At 45.3% G+C, this 18,426-nt stretch overlaps 2 protein-coding genes across 3 annotated transcripts in view; one reads left to right on the top strand and one right to left on the bottom strand.

The window, feature by feature from the left end:
• The window catches only part of EXTL2 (exostosin like glycosyltransferase 2), a 49,039-nt gene extending 32,791 nt beyond the window's left edge, over positions 1-16,248 (bottom strand). Inside the window, exon 1 of one of the 2 annotated variants that reach the window (XM_082265859.1) lies at positions 16,158-16,248. The gene's annotated coding sequence lies outside the window, so the exon portion shown is untranslated. Of the gene's footprint in view, positions 1-16,153 lie in introns of both variants that reach the window. The other variant, XM_082265860.1, reaches the window with a different exon arrangement.
• A 25-nt stretch (positions 16,249-16,273) lies between these two features.
• Positions 16,274-18,426, top strand: part of SLC30A7 (solute carrier family 30 member 7) — an 82,800-nt gene continuing 80,647 nt past the window's right edge. Inside the window, exon 1 of the mRNA XM_082265858.1 lies at positions 16,274-16,642. Coding sequence (XP_082121984.1) covers positions 16,563-16,642 — 80 coding nt within the window. The 5' untranslated portion in view covers positions 16,274-16,562. The remainder of the gene's footprint in view (positions 16,643-18,426) is intronic.

Raw genomic sequence — 18,426 nt, 5'->3', positions numbered from 1 at the left:
TTGGACACGCCCTTTTAGCCAGTTCCGTATCCAAGAGCAAACCCTGCTGTCGATACCTGCAGACCTTATTTTATAAATTAAGCGCTTGTGAGGAACTGTATCAAAAGCCTTAACGAAATCCAGGTACACCACATCCACTGGTCTGCCCCTTTCTAGCTCACAGCTCACCTCCTCGTAGAATGTTAAGAGATTGGTTTGACAAGAACGCCCATTTGTAAACCCGTGCTGATTACTGCTGATGATGTTGTTGTCTTTAGCAAACTCTACGATATGGTCCCTTATCATCCCCTCCAGAAGTTTACATACTATCGATGTCAGACTGACAGGCCTATAATTTCCCGGGATATGCCTCTGCCCCTTTTTGAATATCGGTATCACGTTAGCTTTCCTCCAATCCCCTGGTACATTTCCTGTCATAATACTGTCAGCAAAGATCAGGAACAGTGGTCTAGATATAACCTTACTGAGTTCCTTGAGTACTCTCGGATGTACGGCATCCGGGCCTGGTGATTTGTTTGTGTTAAGTTTATCCAGCCTTTCCCTGATTTCACCCTCTGTTAGCCATAGCGGCAAGACCTGTGTATTACTACTAACCATACAGTCATGGTCAGTGTACCCCTCCGTTTCCTGTGTAAAGACTGACGAGAAAAAAGCATTCAGCACGGTTGCTTTTTCAGTGTCCTCTATAACCATCCTCCCATCATCGTTAATTATGTGTGCAATATGCTCTGCCCTAGTTTTTTTGCTGTTGATATATTTAAAGAATTTCTTTGGTTTTTTTTTTTTTTTTTTACTATCCTCCGCTATTTGTCTCTCAAAGTTGATTTTAGCCATTTTAATTTCGTGTTTACTTTTCTTATTTGCCTCCTTGTGTTGCTCGAAAGCCGATAATGTGCCCTCTGATTTATATTTCTTGAAGGCCATTTTTTTTCCCCCTAATAAGTTTTTTAACGTTACGGTTTAGCCAGCCAGGTTTGGCTTTGTTTAATATGTTCCTAAAAGCATTCCCATTTTTCCTCTGTGGTCAGTGATCCCAGTTTACCCTTTCCATCAATGAGCACAATTTTGCAAAGTTTGCCCTTCTGAAGTTTAGGGTTCTTATGTTCCCACTTGCCTTGTTATATTGTTATTTACACTAAATGTGATCGCTAGAGCCCAGGTTGTCCTGGACTCCTACCTCCGAGATTAGGTCTGGGTCATTAGTGATCAATAGATCCAGGACTGCATTTTCTCTAGTAGGAGAATCCACCAACTGTGACATGTAATTATCCAGTAAGGTTTCCATGAATAGACGGCCTTCTGTGAGTGTGCAGTCCCCTCTACCCAGTCAATGTCGGGATAATTGAAGTCCCCCAATATGATTACTGATACCAGTTTTGCCACTTTACCCAATAGTGATAAAAATTCCAGCTCTACCTCCTCCCTTTGGTTGGGTGGCCTATAGCAAACCCCCACAATTACTTTTCCCTTTTCTTCTTCCCTATGGAGTTCTACCCACACGGATTCTAACTCTATACTCATCCCTTCCGTAATATCTCTCCTCTCTATCACCCTTACATTGTTCTTGACATAGAGACATACCCCTCCCCCTCTTTTTCCTACCCTGTCCTTCCGGTACACCGAATACCCTTGGATATTGGCCAGCCAGTCATGTGAGGGGTTGAACCAAGTCTCTGTTATTCCCACAAGGTCTATGTCATCCTCATATACTAACCTTTCCAACTCATCCATTTTATTAGCTAGGCTCCTGGCATTAGCATATACCCCTCTTAGTTTTGTGAAAGTTAATCGTGAACGGTGATTAGGTTTATTCTTGTTTGGTCTGAGGTTTTCCCGCACAGACCCCCCAATTGACGTTATGGAACTACTGTCGCTGCTGACTCTACTACTGCCTTCTGTCCTTTGCTCCCTCCTGACTGACTCTACTTCTGAGCCCTCCCCCCCGTCTCCTAGTTTACTGCACTGTAAAGAGGCACTGTTACAGTGCCCCTTTAAAGTGCAGTCCCCTTTACATCATAGTGACCCTTTACAGTGCAGTCCCCTTTATATCACAGTGCCCCCTTTACATCACAGCCACACTTCACCTTACAGTGCCCCTTTACAGTGCAGTCCCCTTTATATCACAGTGCCCCCTTTACATCACAGCCCCACTACCTTAAAGTGTCCCTTTTACAAAGCAGTCTCTCCGCTACAATAATGTAAAGGGGACTGCACTGTAAAGGGAGGCTGTGATGTGAAGGGGAACTGAGGACACTGTGGGACTGTGGACACTGAAATAAAGGAGGAATGTGATGTGAAGGGGGCTAAAGGACAGACTTCGTCAATATCTCATCCCTGACCCATCCACTGCAACTACTGTCCTCCCCAGCAAGCCCCCCTCCCTAGGAAAATTGGCTGCCATGCAACCAATCCCTGGAGCCAAAAAGGTTGGGGACCCCTGCTTTAAAGTGATAGCAAACTCACTGGGCTAATTTTTACCTATAGGTAAGACTATAATAAGGCTTACCTATAGGTACGAGCACCATTTAGGAGATATTTACTGTAGCAGCAACTTTTGACGTCATACCAGTGCCGTTCCTTCAGATCTGTGTGGCGGCTATGACGTCATTGCAGCTCAGTCATTCATACACCTGAAACCCATGAACCCAGAAGGAAGCCCGGGTGAAGATGGAAGCGCCATGACCTGCGACAGGGTGCCGCTGGAGGGCTTTGTGCTCAGGCAAGTCATAATGTGCTAGTAGTGCATACTAGCACATTCTGACTTAAACCACCCAGGGGTCCATTTGTGTTTCTTTTTTTGGTGTGGTTTACTATCACTTTAAAACAGGGGTGCCAAACTCAATTTCATCACGGGCCACATCAGCATTATGGTGGTCTTTAAAGGGACGATTTTTGCAGAAAATAGGTGCAGGAAGTCAACCTTGACTATCCTGCTGAACCGTATTGAACGGTGGGTGGGTGCAGCTTGCTATGGGGGCACAGGAGCCAGGTGCACCAGTAGAGGCCCGGAGAAGAAATGGATCAGGGCTGATTCGGCCCATGTGATGGGCAGCGGCTGACTAGGGAAGGACAGTGCAACAAAGTGGGAGTGATAGGAGATTCAGAAACTCATGCCACCTTAGGTCCCTTTTACAGGGGTGCCTCCGCTAAGCAGAATCCGCTTGCTCAGCGGGGATCTCTCCCCTGATCCCCGCTGAGCAGGATTAGATCACCCAACACCCAGAACATGCAGTTCTGGGTGCAAGTCAGATGTTGTTTTTTTAACCACTTTAGGACCGGAGGATTTTCCTGCTTTCCGTCCAGGCCACTTTTTGCGATTCGGCACTGTGCGAATTTAACTGACAATTGCGCTGTCATGCAACGCCGTACCCAAACGAAATTTACGTCCTTTTTTTCCCACAAACAGAGCTTTCTTTTGGTGGCATTTGATCACCTCTGCGCTTTTAATTTTTTGCGAGATTAATAAAAAAAAAGCGACAATTTTGAAAAAAATAATATTTTTCTACTTTGACAGTCAAAAAATATCCAATGTATTCAATTTTTGTCATATATTTAGGCCAAAATGTATTTAGCTACATGTCTTTGACAAAAAAATTCTCAATGAGCGTATTTTTAACCGCTTTAAGACCGGAAGATTTTACCCCATTCCTGACCAGGCCATATTTTGCGATTCGGCACTGCGTTACTTTAACGGACAATTGCGAGGTAGTGCGACGCTGTACCCAAATTAAATTTATGTCCTTTTTTTCCCCACAAATAGAGTTTCTTTTGGTGGTATTTGATCACCTGTGCAATTTTTACTCTTTGCGCTATAAACAAAAAAAAAAAAAAAAAAAGAGACAATTTTGAAGAACTAACAATATTTTTCACATTTTTTTTTAGATGAAATTCCCTCCCCCAAAAAAAAAAAAAAAAAAAAAAAAATGTAAAAATCAAAATTTTTTAACATTTTTAGGCCAATTTGTTTTCTGCTACATATGTTTGGTAAAAAAATAAATAAAAAATAAGCGTATTTTGATTGGTTTGCGCAAAGGTTATCGCAGATACTAACTACGGGAAATGTATGTAATTTTTATTGTTTTTTTTTTTTTAACTAGTAATGGCGGTGATCTGCAATTTTTTTTTGAGGGACTGCGACATTGCGGCGGACGGATCGGACCCCTAACTGACATTTTTGACACTTTTGGGGGTACCAGTGACATTACTACAGTAATCAGTGCTATAAATATGCACTGTTACTGTAAAAATGACACTGGCAGGGAAGAGCGGCGGTGATCACTGCCTCTCCTCCCCTGGCCCGACTCCCGCTGTGTCTGAATACAGCGGGAGCGAGCCTCCGGCGGCGCGCACACGCCGCCCACAAGGGGAGGAGTCCAGTGACGTAGACCTACGTCGCTGGACGATAACGAGCCACTTTGCCGCAGTACGCTCCATGTGAGCGGTCGGCAAGTGGTAAAATTTAGCCCTGCTGCGGGCAAGCAGCGATCTGGCACTTTTAGCTCCAGCGCATGCCAATCAGCGGGTCCCGGCCAATGATTCATCACCAGGGCCTGCCAATTGGTGGAGCGAATGACAGAGATCTGTGTTGGTAAGCGAATAGCAGGGATTTGCCAGTTTTTGTGTTCCTGCAAAGCATTCCTTAGTAAAAGCACCAAATAGTAAACACTTTAAAACGCTACTAGGAACATAGTTAACCTTTTGATTGCCCCCAGTTGTTAACCCTTTCCAACCCAGTGTCGATAGTACAGTGACAGTGTAAATTATTATTAGTGCTCATCACTGTATTAGGGTCATTGGAGATGTCAGTGGCAGTTAGTTCGCACCTAGTGTCAGATTGTCCAAGGCACTATCATAGTCCCGCTCCAAGTTACAAAAATCCACCATTATTAGTATAAAAAATAATCCAGTATATATACACCATCATTTGTAAACTAAGGCTCCTTTCACACGGCCGCTCCGTGTGAAAGGTCCGCTGCGGGACTTTTTTTTTCTTCCACGGAGCGGATGACATTTCTGTCATCCGCTCCGTGTGCCCGCATATCATCCTATCCGTTTGCGGATGATATGCGGACCTAATGTAAGTATATGGCACTGTGGATGTCAGCGGATGACACCGCTGACATCCGATTTTCCTTCCTTTCCGTTTTTTACACGGAAGGAAAAATGGGGTTCTGTTCCATTCGTAAAAATGGAACAGAACTGACAGGAGGAAAATCGGGTGTCAGCGGATGGTATTCCGCTGACATCCGCAATGCCATTGACAAGCATTATGTCCGCAAATTATCCGCAAACGGATTGGATGATTTGCGGACACACGGAGCGGCCGTGTGAAAGGAGCCTAACATTCACACAAACCAAATAATATACAGTTAATCTGGATTTTTTTAAACTAAAGACATGTTGCAGAATAAGTTTTGGCCAAAATGTACTGAATAGGTTTTATAGCAAAAAGTAAAAAATATTTTTTAAAAATAATTTGTGGTCTATTTTTGTTTATTGCGCAAACAATAATAAAAAAAAAGTTATGTGGTGATCAAATACCACCAAAAGAAAGCTCTAATCTATGGGAAATTAATGATAAAAATTTCACTTGTGTACAGTGTTGCATGGCGCAATTGTTAAAGTAGCGCAGTGCCGAATAGCAAAAAATGGCCTGGTCATGAAGGGGGTAAAACCTTCTGGAGAGCAAGTGGTTAAATGTACCAAGTTCTACGCTACGGATCCTAAGAAGGTTAATAGGCAAAAGCGGAGAGGCATAACTGTGTGTAAACCTGTGTTGTGCATCTGTAAAGATACACATCAAGGGCTACATAAGAGAAGGGGTGCTTTGCTTTTAAAGAAAAAAAAAAAATTATATATATTATATATATATATATATATATATATATATATAAAAATTTTCGAAACTAATGCTGGCCACACACGCACAGAATTTCAGCCAAAACTGGTCGTTTTCAGAAAGTTCGTTCGACATTCACGCTGTTAGTGAACCCAACTTTACAACCGATTTCGTTGGATCAGAAGCGAAAACTTTTACTGTTTGAACTAAAGTGTATACGTGTATGTTATAATCAAAACTAAAAAAAATATTCTGTTCCCACCGAGATCCGGGCTGATACCACGCTCCTCCCTTTTGCCCGTCTTTGGTAGGGGAACAGGTCTGGGGGGGCCCCTGGTTGGGGGGACCGCGTCGGGGGAGGTCTGATTGCCCCCCTCCCTCAGGGCGGGCCTCGACCTGGGGTCCCCTGGAGCTAGCACTGTGTCCCCAATGAGGTTTGTGGCTGCCCGTGGTTGACCCATGATTTTGGTTGCCAGCAATCCTCCCTCTGCCCTGCACTGCTACGGTTATGCTACTTGCCAACCTTTGACCATAAACACAGGTATAGCCATATGTGAGATTTGTGCCTCCTTCCCTGGCATTGCTGACCATGCATCTAAGATTGTGAAAGGGTTTTCAGGACCATTTAAACTGGAGACCTTCAGAAAACATGGAAAGTCATTCCAGCATGAAAAATGTATAAAGGCCAAACATGCCCTGTTGGCTCCAGAAGCTACGCCAATGGCTGCATGCTTTAAAAAAAACGGACTAAAGGATGTTCAACCACATGAAAGTTCTATTTATTATTGCAAAAAACAACAAGCCATATACAGACGTTGAGGGTTTGCTAGAGCTGACAGGGAAACTAGGGATGCTGTGAGGAGTATGCAAATGACAAGAAATGCAAGGAATTCATCTCATATAGTGCGACTGTAATCCTGAAAGAAATCATTTGCCAGGTAAAGGAGGCAAAATGTTCGTTTTATGCTAGATGGATCGACTCACAAAAGGAGGAGTAGAAGAGTTAATATTTTATGTCAGATACGTCAAGAACAACAGGATCAAAGAAGTACAGTGCACTGCAAAAGTATTCCCCCCATTGGCATTGTTCATGTTTTGTTGCCTCACAGCCTAAAATTAACATGGATTGTTGGAGGATTTGCATCATTTAATTTACAGAATATGCCCACAACTTTGAAGATTTTATATATTTTTTTTTTTTTTTGTGAAGCAAACAAATAGGACAAGATAACAGAAAAAGTCAATGTGCATAACTATTCACCCCCCCCCCACCCTAAAGTCAATACTTTGTAGAGCCACCCTTTGCGCCAATCACAGCTCCAAGTCGCTTTGGATAAGTCTCTATGAGCTTGCCACATCTTACCACTGTAATTTTTGCCCATTCCTCCTTGCAAAACTGCTCCAGCTCCTTCAAGTTGGATGGTTTGCACTTGTGAACAGCAATCTTTAAGTCTGACCACAGATTTTCTATTGGATTGAGGTTTGGGCTTTGACTAGGCTATTCCAACACATTTACATGTTTCCCCTTAAACCACTCACACATTAGCAGTGTGTTTGGGGTCATTGTCCTGCTGGAAGGTGAATCTCTGTCCTAGAATCAAATCACGCACAGAGTGGTACAGGTTTTGCTCAAAAATATCCCTGTATTTAGCACCATCAATCTTTCCCTCAACTCTGATCAGTTTCCCAGTCCCGACTGCTGAAAAACATCCCTACAGCATGATGCTGCCACCACCATGTTTCACTGCCATGTTTCACTGTGGGGATGGTGTTCTTTGGTTGATGTGATGAGTTGGGTTTGCGACAGACATATCGTTTTCTTTGATGGCCGCAAAAGTTCAATTTTAGTCTCATAAGACCAGAGCGCCTTCCTCTATACATTTTGGGAGTCTCCCACATGCCTTTTTGTAAACTCTAAACGTGCCATTTTGTTTTTTTCTGAAAGTAATGGCTTTCTTCTGGCCGATCTGCCAAAAAAGCCCAACTCTATGGAGCGTACGGCCAATTGTCGTCCTATGTACAGATACTTCAGTCTCTGCTGTGGAACTCTGCAGCTCCTCCAGGGTTATTTTAGGTCTCTGCGCTGCCTCTGATTAATGCCCTCCTTGCCCGGTTCGTGAGTTTTGGTGGGTGGCCGTCTCTTGGCAGGTTTGCTGTTGTGCCATGTTCTTTCCATTTGGTTATGATAGATTTGATGGTGCTCCTGGTGATCATCAAAGATTTGGATACTTTTTTTATAACCCAACCCTGACTTGTACTTCTCAACAACATTGTCCCTTACTTGTTTGGAGAGTTCCTTGGTCTTCATTGCAATGTTTGGTAAGTGGTGCCTCTAGCTTAGGTGTTGCAGCCTCTGGGTTCTTTCAAAAAAGGTGTGTACACGTAATGACAGTTCATATGACACTTCGATTGTACACAGGTGCACATTTCACTAATTAGGTGACTTCTGAAGGTGGTTACACCAGACCTTTAATGGGCTTCATAACAAAAAGGTGGTAAATACATACTCTGATTTCTAAAAAATAGTTTTATGTATATATTTTTCTTATTTCAATTCACCAACTTAGACTATTGTGTTCTGATCCATTACATAAAATTCAGATTAACAAAACATTGAACTTAAGGCTCCGTTCACATGTAGGCGTTTTGGGGCGTTTTTGGGGAGTTTTTCTGCTCTAGGATCAGCTCTCAAAATGCCCAACAAGACAAATCCTATTCATTTCAATGGCCCCTGTTCACATCTGAGCGTTTTGACGCTGTATACAAAACGCCCAACGCTCAAAAAAGTACATGAGCTTCTTTTTGGGCAGATTACAGGCGTTTTCCATTGATCTCTATTCAATCTAAAAACGCCTGCACAAAAATCGCGGTAAAAATCGTGGTAAAAATCGCCGCAAAAATCACAGTAAAAAAACGCGTGAAAACGCTACGCTCAGGTGTGAATGTAGCCTAAGGCTGTAATGTAACAAAATAGTTAAAAAGTCAAGGGGGATGAATCCTTTTTCAAGGCAATGTATTTCTATTAGTCCTACCTCTTGAAATCGCAACTGCAGATGGGTGTAATGGTATCGTGCGTTGGGACCCCAGTTTGTCAGGCAGCCATTTCGTTAAAGCTGTCGCAAGCAACCATTTTGTATTTCAGAGCTCAGCTGACAGTTTTAAAAAACCAAAAAGGTAATTCCTTTACCCGCCCCTCACCCCAGCTCCTTTTGACAGTGTTAATTAACTCCCTGGGTCACCGAACATTAGTGTGCACGGCTTCAAGGCAGCCTTATCTTAACACATTCCGGCCAGATCATAAACAAGGCAACCCTTATCAGCACAGATGTTCACTACAGCTGACCAGGCTGTTTGAAATTCCACAAGCCAAATTGATCATTAGGAAAATGACCACAGTTACACACAAAATGCCTAACTTTCTACCTGAACATAACATATTAACAAAAAGTAAATATTTGAATGCCGAATAACATACTGGACGTAACAAGACCACACATGGTGACCATGTCATACAGGGAATTGGAACGAGCGAAAAGATTTTCCATCTGTGATAAAAGATATTCATGTTTGAAAGCAAAAGACATGCTTAGTTATAAAATATCAGTTTCAAGAATGTAACCCTTACATATGTCGAGATATTAAGAGTAGTATGACTCTGTCCTCAAAAGTACATTTGAAATGGTCGTAAACCACTGGACAGCCCTTTTGCCACTCTGTTGTAATTGGTCAGGGGTGTCCGTCACCGCCCCTTTGATCTCAGAGAAAAAGACAGGAGCTGATGGAGCTCTGTCTCATGTAACATCAAGGAAAGGAACATCTATCCATTGGAGACCGATCACACATGTTTAGCTTATGGAACTAAGATAATACCAGGACTATTTGAATGCAAGTATTTCATTTCTAATTCTTATCTATTCTTCTAAATTGCTGAATTGTGTCTCTATTTCTTGGTTACCCATTTTTCTGTAAATATTTTTATTTGCACCAATCTTAAATTTTCTTACAATTAAACCTTATTTTGAAAAGTGTTAATTTTGTCTCTAAGCTCTTAAAAGCAAACTGACCCAAAGAACCTGTCTCCTGAAAGAGCACTACTGTGTAGGATAAATCATCTGAACATTCCTGTCTGAGGTGACAGTGTGTGTTACAGATGGTTATTCTAAAGTCATAATTGGTATTTCTAAAATTATGAGCGTCCTCTGGGCTTATTAGAACGTAGAGGTGGTGGCAGAGAAAGGGTTAATTGTTTAATTAGCACAGTGACAATCGCTCTCAGTCTGCTGGCATCTAGATGGTGGTCCCGCAAGCTGGACAATCTGTGTGCTGGGTGCAGCTGAGAGTGGCATTGTTACGCAAGTGACGGCAGGGTGTGAGATTGCTTGGTCTTTGGTCAAGAGGTGGATGAGAAGGCCAGGGGTCTGATACCTGCCACCGTCACAATGGGTACTTAGAAACCATCAATAAAGAGCTGAAGACACATGGTCTTTTAGACCGGCTTTCTTCAAACCAGCTGATTTGAATTGGTACAGTTGGAGCTGCAAGCATGTTTGGAGCTGAAAATGGACTGGTACAGAAAGTACATAAAAATCTCAGCCATGTAATTGGCATCCACTGTGTTGCACACAGATTAAAATTTAAGTGTATTACTCTCTGTGAAAAAGGGAAAAATGCATTGATGACTTTGAAAGAAGCTGTACAAATTTTACCAGCATTCACCCAAGAGAATGTGACAGCTAAAGCAGGTAGCAGTTTTCATGAAAAAAAAAAATCCATAAAATGTCATTACTTGCATAATATAAGATGGGTGTCAAGCAAAGTCAGTGCTCTCTCTGCACTTGTCAAAGATTGGAAATGTCTGACAGTCCACCTTGAAAGTGATGCTTCAGAAAAAGACAGTGCTTCTGCAGTTGCACATGCTTTGTTGAAAAAACGAACTGACTTTAAATTAGTTCACATGCTCCATTTTCTGCTTTACTACCTAGAAATTATTGGGAACCTCTCACCATCAAAAAGTGTAACATTAAAAAAGGCAAAAAAATATATATAAAAATTCCACAAAATGTGCTCAAAGCTTAACATGCATATAATCAATCCACAAAATGTTGTTTGTATTCATTTATCCAGTGATATATACCAATCCTTGAGAAAGTTGTGACAATAGGACAGAACCACCACCAACAGGTGAAGTCACTGCTCGCCTTAAAGCGGAGTTCCGAGCACAGAAGTCATTTTTTACTAAACATACCCCCGGGACAGTCAGGGCTAGCACATTCCACAATGGCTAGCCTCTGATCTGTCCCGGTTCGCACTTACCTTTTAGAAGAAATACTTACTTATAAAATTTCTTCCACAGCGTTTCCATCTTTCTTGTGGGCAGCTGAAGCCGGCGCGGTCCTCTTCTGTGTCTTCTTCCGCGTCTTCTTGTCCCAGAATGCGCTGCACCGGCCCCTCTCGTCGCTTCCGGTGCGGCGCTGCATTCCTCCACAGCTTCTGGGCATGCCCAGAAGCTGTTTAGCAGGGGAATGCGGCGTCGCCTGGAAATGACGAGCGGGGCCGGTGCCGTCGTATTGATTCCTTGGAGCTATGACGTTCAGCTCCCAGGAATCATAGCGAGACAGGAAGTGATGGGGTGAGCCGCGGCTCCGAGGGAGGAAGTACTCTGAGGTGAGTATCTTCGATCTCCAATTACAAGGTAAGTAAACAAAAAAAAAATAAATAAACTATCCAATTCCTTTTCAGGTGAGGTCTACCTAGCGGAGGGGCACAAAAAAAAAAAATATTGTTTTTGTGCCCGGAACTCCGCTTTAAGGAAAGACCAAATGATGGTAGCTGCAGGGAGTATGGATACTTTTAAAAGACTCTTGGACGTGCATCTCACAGATCACAACATTCAGGGTTATGGGAAATGAGCTGGCCACTGACAAACACATCTATACAGGTTGAACCACATGGACTGACGTCTTTATTCAACCTCAACTACTATAACTATGTAACTTGGTCAAAACACGCTTAATCACCAGAAAGCTCAAGGAACTGATCCCTTTCCCGGCAGTGGTCTCCCTCCCTGGATCACCAGATAAATCCACCGATCAATCTCTGTGGGTATTCAGGATCCTCACCTCCAATTTTGGTGAATCACTAGGCGCTCAGCAGCTCTCAGTCATGTCTGTCCTCAGTGCGGAGCAATCCTTCCTCTGACCGCCGCTCACATGTCACCATTCAACACATCAGGGAAGCTCAGAGTACATTTTGGCACCCGCTTGTACAGAGGCGCGCATCAGGCATGCTCTGTGAATGCTGTGTCCCTTGGACACAGCGAATCACAGATTGGGGTAAAGAGCAAATCACAGTGGCCCATTACCATGTGATTAGCTGTGTCCAATCACAGCTGTCACAAATGTAATGATACTCAATCAGCTTTGCTGGTTATAGGCTCTCCTTTCCTCACACAGAGGACAGCACATGAGGAAAGGAAAGCCGATATGGGAGGGGCACAGTCAGTACATGTACACTGACACACAGTGCTCTGAATATTAGTGCAGCCTCATCAGTGCCCATCAGCGAAGAAGAAAAATTAGTTATTTGCAATGTTTTATAACAAAAACTTAAAGCGGAGTTCCACCCTGGATTTTTTTTTTTTTTTTTTTAATACCCCCGGGACAGTCAGGGCTAGTGCATTCCACAATGGCTAGCCTCTGATCTGTCCCGGGTTGCACTTACCTGTTAGGACAAATACTTACCTTGCAAACGTCTTGTCCAGCGCTGCCATCTCAGATGTGGGCAGCTTGAAGCCAGCGCGTCCTCTTCGGCGTCTTCTTCCGCCTTCTTTGGTCCCACGATGCTCTGCGCCGGCCCCGACGTCACTTCCGGGTCGCGCGCGTCATCCCTCCACAGCTTCTGGGCATGCCCAGAAGCTGTTTAGAAGGGGATGACGCTCGCGACCCGGAACTGACGTCGGGGCCGGTGCAGGCGCAATGATTCCTGGGAGCTATGACGTCCAGCTCCCAGGAATCATTGCAGAGCCAGGAAGTGACGACGGGCCGCGGCCGAGGAAGGAGGAAGAAGGAAGTAAGGTAAGTATATTTTCTTCGCTACGAGGTAAGTAAAAAAAAAAAAAATATGCGATTATCCATTTCTTTTTCAGGTGACCCGGAGCGAGAAGATGGAGGTAAGTATAAAAATAGGGTGGAACTCCACTTTAAGAAAATAAAAACTCTTTTTTTTTTTTCAAAATTGTTTTTTTTTTTTTTTCCCATTTATTCAGCAAAAAAGAAAAACCCTATGTGATTAAATATCACCAAAACAAAGCTCCATCTCAAAAAAAATTATGAAAATGTAATTTAAGTACAGTGTTGCAGGACTGCGTAATTGTCATTCAAACTGTGAAAGCACTGAAAGCTGAACAATGGCCTGGGCAGGAAGGGGGTGAAAGTACCCAGTACTTAAAGCGTTAGTTCACCGTTACAGAAAATCTGTAGAGGTGATTTAAAGTGGTTATAAAGTCACTTTGCCTAATTAGCATCCCCTCTAGTACAGGAAGCCGTGTTGCACAATGTCTTATTTTATAAACATTATGCAGCGCAATACACCTTATTTTAGAGTGCTGCTGTGGGGTCACGTGACTGCCCGCCACTTTCCTTCCCTAATCTGATGTCCACAGCAGAAGGGGCTTAGCTTCCCCTCTGAGGTCAGCCAGGAGGAGAAGAGGAGAGCAGTGGGCGGCCACATGACCACAAAGCACGGCTCTGCAATAAGGTATTGAGCAGCATCATTTTTATAAAACAAAGTCACTGTGCAACATAGGTGTGTTGTATATAGTCACAAAGACAGGGGCTACCTATAGCGCTTGCTGTAAATAAATGCGGCTAAATATAAGGTGCTTAACCAGTTGTTACCAAAGGGGTATGTATAAATTACTTACCCCTTTGGTAACAATTTTTTTTGCACTGGTTAAGCACCTTTAATTTAGCCGCATTTATATTCACAGCAAGCGCTATAGGTAGCCCCCATCTTTGTGGCTATATACAACACACCTCTACCCTCACTATAGCAGCTGCATTTTACATACATATAATATTGAACACCTTCTCCAATATAATATCTAACCCATTGGCACGGGGGATATACTTCCAAGTATATATATATCTTCCACTGTGCAACATAGCTTCATATAACAGAGTGGATTCTAGTAATGCGGCAGTTATTATATACACAAAAGCAGTAGGTGGGGAGGGGCGGGGAGCAGTTCAACACTGACTTAATAGGTGACAGGCAGGGAGGGGGGGGGGGGGTAAGGAAGAGACTGCAGGCTGACAAGGGCACATAAACTGACCACAGTATCATGGATCAGCAGCCATGATTACCGTGGTCAGCACACACAGGGGGGCACAGGATGAGCAGCCATGATTACAGTGGTCAGAACACACAGGGTGACATAGGATCAGCCGCCATGATTACAATGGTGAGCACACACAGGGGGACACAGGATCAGCAGCCATGATTACCATGGTCAGCACCAAGAGGGAGGGACACAATCATCACCCATGATTACCGTGGTCAGTACCAAGAGGGGGGACACAGGATCGGCAGCCATGATTTCCGTGGTTAGCACACAGAGGGGGACACAGGATCAGTAGCAATGATCACCGTGGTCAGCACACACAGGATCAGCAACAATGATCACCATTGTCAGCACACACAGGGAGACACAGGATCAGCAGCCATGATAACCATTGTTAGCACACACAGGAAGACACAGGATCAGCAGCCATGATTATAATGGTCAACACACACAGGGAGACAAAAGTTTAGCAACCATAACAATCGTCGTCAGCACAGAGAAAGGTACACAGGATCAGCAGCCATGATTACCGTGGTCAGCACACAGAAGGGTACACAGGATCAGCAGCCATGATTACCGTGGTCAGCACACAGAAGGGTACACAGGATCAGCAGCCATGATTACCGTGGTCAGCACACAGAAGGGTACACAGGATCAGCAGCCATGATTACCGTGGTCAGCACACAGAAGGGTACACAGGATCAGCAGCCATGATTAACGTGGTCAGTACACAGGACCAGCAGCCATGATTAACGTGGTCAGCACACAGAAGGGTACACAGGATCAGCAGAAATTATTACTGTGGTCAGCGCCCAGAAAGGTACACAGGATCAGCAGCCATGATTACTGTGGTCAACGCAAGAATCAGCAGCCATGATTACTGTGGTCAGCGCACAGAAGGGTACACAGGATCAGCAGCCATGATTACTGTGGTCCGCACACAGAAGGGTACACAGGATCAGCAGCCATTAATTACTGTGGTCAGCACACAGAAGGGTACACAGGATCAGCAGTCATGATTACTGTGGTCAGCACACAGAAGGGTGCACAGGATCAGCAGCCATGATTACTGTGGTCAGCACACAGAAGGGTACACAGGATCAGCAGCCATGATTACTGTGGTCAGCACACAGAAGGGTACACAGGATCAGCAGCCATGATTACTGTGGTCAGCACACAGAAGGGTACACAGGATCAGCAGCCATGATTACTGTGGTCAGCACACAGAAGGGTACACAGGATCAGCAGCCATGATACTGTGGTCAGCACACATAAGAGTACACAGAATTAGCAGCCATGATTACCGTGGTTTTCAGCATAGAGAGGGACAAATGACTCTGCAAAAGCACTATGCTTCTTGAAAGAAGCCTGAACATTTTTTTTAACAACCTCTTTACCACCGGACCCCCTCCCCGTCCCCCGCTGTAGTTACCTCCTGCAAACCGCTCCGAAGATTTGAAATCCCCACTGCTTCCCCTCCTACAGACCAGATGGATTCTAATTAGTCCACAATGTCACATGGACGGTGCTGACTAACCAGCACTTTAAAGAATCCACCTCTCAGAACACATCTCCCCATTTCTACTTACCCTGTAATGGTGTGTACTGTGTATTGATGGTGACTACAGTGAAGGTTTTCCTTCCCTCCAGGAACTCAGCTCTAACAGAGGGGGCTGCACTTTCCTGCCTCCCCCACAATGCACTGCTCTGCCAGGTTGCTGTAGGACTTTCCCCCTTGTGGACAATTGAACCCTGGTCTTACATTCTACTGTGATAAAGTATTAGAAGCTACACACCTCACTGAAACATGTGCAAATTCCCTGATATCAGATCCATACACAGCTTGCCATACTAGTAGCAGAACATCATTTTCTCAAACTAAAATTTACTGCCAGAGCCTATAAAGCTATAAGGACTGCAGAACCCCTCCGTCCCTCATAGTCTATGGCTCGGTTATAGAAAAGTAAGCTAACCTACTTCCACTGCACAGCTCTCCTCTTCCGTTCTTACGTGCGCCAAGACGCACAGACGTAGAGCACGCCACGGCCATGCTTGATGCTGGCACGTCCTTTCCCCGCCCCCCGTGTAAAGCTCAGTCAGCGCTGCACTCTCCGGTGTTCCTGCCAGGAAGTCAGCGCGGCGCTCTGTGATGTGATTGGTTGCTAAGTGCTTGCGTGTCAAGCCACCCGCTACTTCCCGGAAGAAGGAAGCGGCTCCCGGAGCTCGGCACAAGTTGTGTGAAGGTTTAGAGCCATTGGAATACCGGGCAGAGCCGGCTGGGAGAGGACGGTCAGCCTGTGAGACGGGGCGTCGGGTTCATTAAGGGGGAATCTGGTGGCCGGGTGTTCCAGGAGTCCGGTGTTCCGGCTAGCGGGTGTCAGGATGTTGCCGCTGTCTATAAAGGACGATGAGTATAAGCCGCCTAAATTCAACGTGCCCCGGAAAGTGTCCGGCTGGATCAGGTGAGGGCGCCGCTGGGTGTACACGTGGCACTGCACCGTATATGTGTGTCCGGGGAGATGGAGCCATGGATCTACTCTCTGTGTACCTCCATGTCTATAGGAGACAGCACACACTGGGGGCTCTGGGTTGTACACATGGCATTGGGGGGTCCAGGAGTTCATCTTCCTCCTATCCTTTTACTATTAGAGGTCACTAGTTAATATAAGTCACTAGTATAGCCGGTGATAGCGTAGGGTGGCAGCCCACAGCTGTGGCATTGCTGTGGGGGTGGCAGCCCGTTGCTGTGGAGTGACAGCCCACTGCTGTTGGGTGGCAGCCCACAGCTGTGGCGTTTGCTGTTGGGTGGCAGCCCACAGCTGTGGCGTTTGCTGTTGGGTGGCAGCCCACAGCTGTGGCATTTGCTGTGGGGTGGCAGCCCGTTGCTGTGGCATTTGCTGTGGGGTGGCAGCCCGTTGCTGTGACGGTTGCGGTGGGGTAGCAAAGCCTAGCCACAGTAGATGGCAAGTGTGAGTTCCAGAATTGAGGCAGCCTGGGAACCTGGTTCTGAGCGCTGGAGCAGGGTGCTTAGCATCGCAATTTTCTTTTTGGGTTGCTGTGGGGTGGTAGCTCACAGCTGTGGCGTTGCTGTGGGGTGGCAGCCACAGTTGTCGGATCTCCCTAAGGGCTCATTTACGCTTGCTTCAGAATATGGCACTGGACACACTTTTTTTAAAGCTCAAACTGCCAATCCAAGCCCCTGTCACTAAATAAAATGGTTAGCTTACAGACCTATTCACATGTTGGGGTATAACGGAATATAAAACTTATTCTACTTGTTGCTTTCTTGGCGCTTGAAAGCGTCTCCAAAGCCTTCAAAGAAGTCACCGCAAGTGATAAAGCTTGCTTATGCAGCTGCTGCTTTTTAGAGGCTTTTATTCGGTGTTGGCTTCACTTTGTTTTAAAAGTATTGCAGGTGTGAGTATCCCAGGTTGCACTGGGAAACCCAACAAGTGAACCGGAGATCAGCAGTCCTTTCCAGTTCATGTGTATATATTGCAGAAGTGTCTGGTGCAGACATCACATCTGGTGTGGAGCAGCAGGAAGGTAAGCAGGGTCTGGGCCGGAGCAATTAGCAGTCGGCACACATGGTGTTCAGTGTGGGACTGCTATAGCAGAAGGTGAGTGGGGACTTGAGAGAGAGAGGACTGAGTGGCAGAGGATCAGCAGAGCTGGGGGACCGGAGCAGGAGAAACTAGGAATGTCACACGTGAGTGCAATATATCAGGAGGTGAGTGGGGGACCAGCAGAGCTTGGGATACTGCTAAGGAGAGGATCTGCTGAATGAGGGTATCGATGAGCTTTGGGATCTGCAGAATGAGGGGTATCGATGAGCTTTGGGATCTGCTGAAAGAGGGGTACCTATGAGCTGGGGATCTGCTGAACGAGGGGTACCAGTGAGCTGGGGATCTGCTGAACGAGGGGTACCAGTGAGCTGGGGATCTGCTGAACGAGGGGTACCAGTGAGCTGGGGATCTGCTGAACGAGGGGTACCAGTGAGCTGGGGATCTGCTGAACGAGGGGTACCAGTGAGCTGGGGATCTGCTGAACGAGGGGTACCAGTGAGCTGGGGATCTGCTGAACGAGGGGTACCAGTGAGCTGGGGATCTGCTGAACGAGGGGTACCAGTGAGCTGGGGATCTGCTGAACGAGGGGTACCAGTGAGCTGGGGATCTGCTGAACGAGGGGTACCAGTGAGCTGGGGATCTGCTGAACGAGGGGTACCAGTGAGCTGGGGATCTGCTGA

Source organism: Pelophylax lessonae (genome assembly GCF_965119305.1).
Source record: "Pelophylax lessonae genome assembly, chromosome: 8".
Classification (NCBI taxonomy): Eukaryota; Metazoa; Chordata; class Amphibia; order Anura; family Ranidae; genus Pelophylax; species Pelophylax lessonae.
Note: the sequence above shows the minus strand (reverse complement) of the source record. Positions and strands in the feature narration are given on the sequence as shown.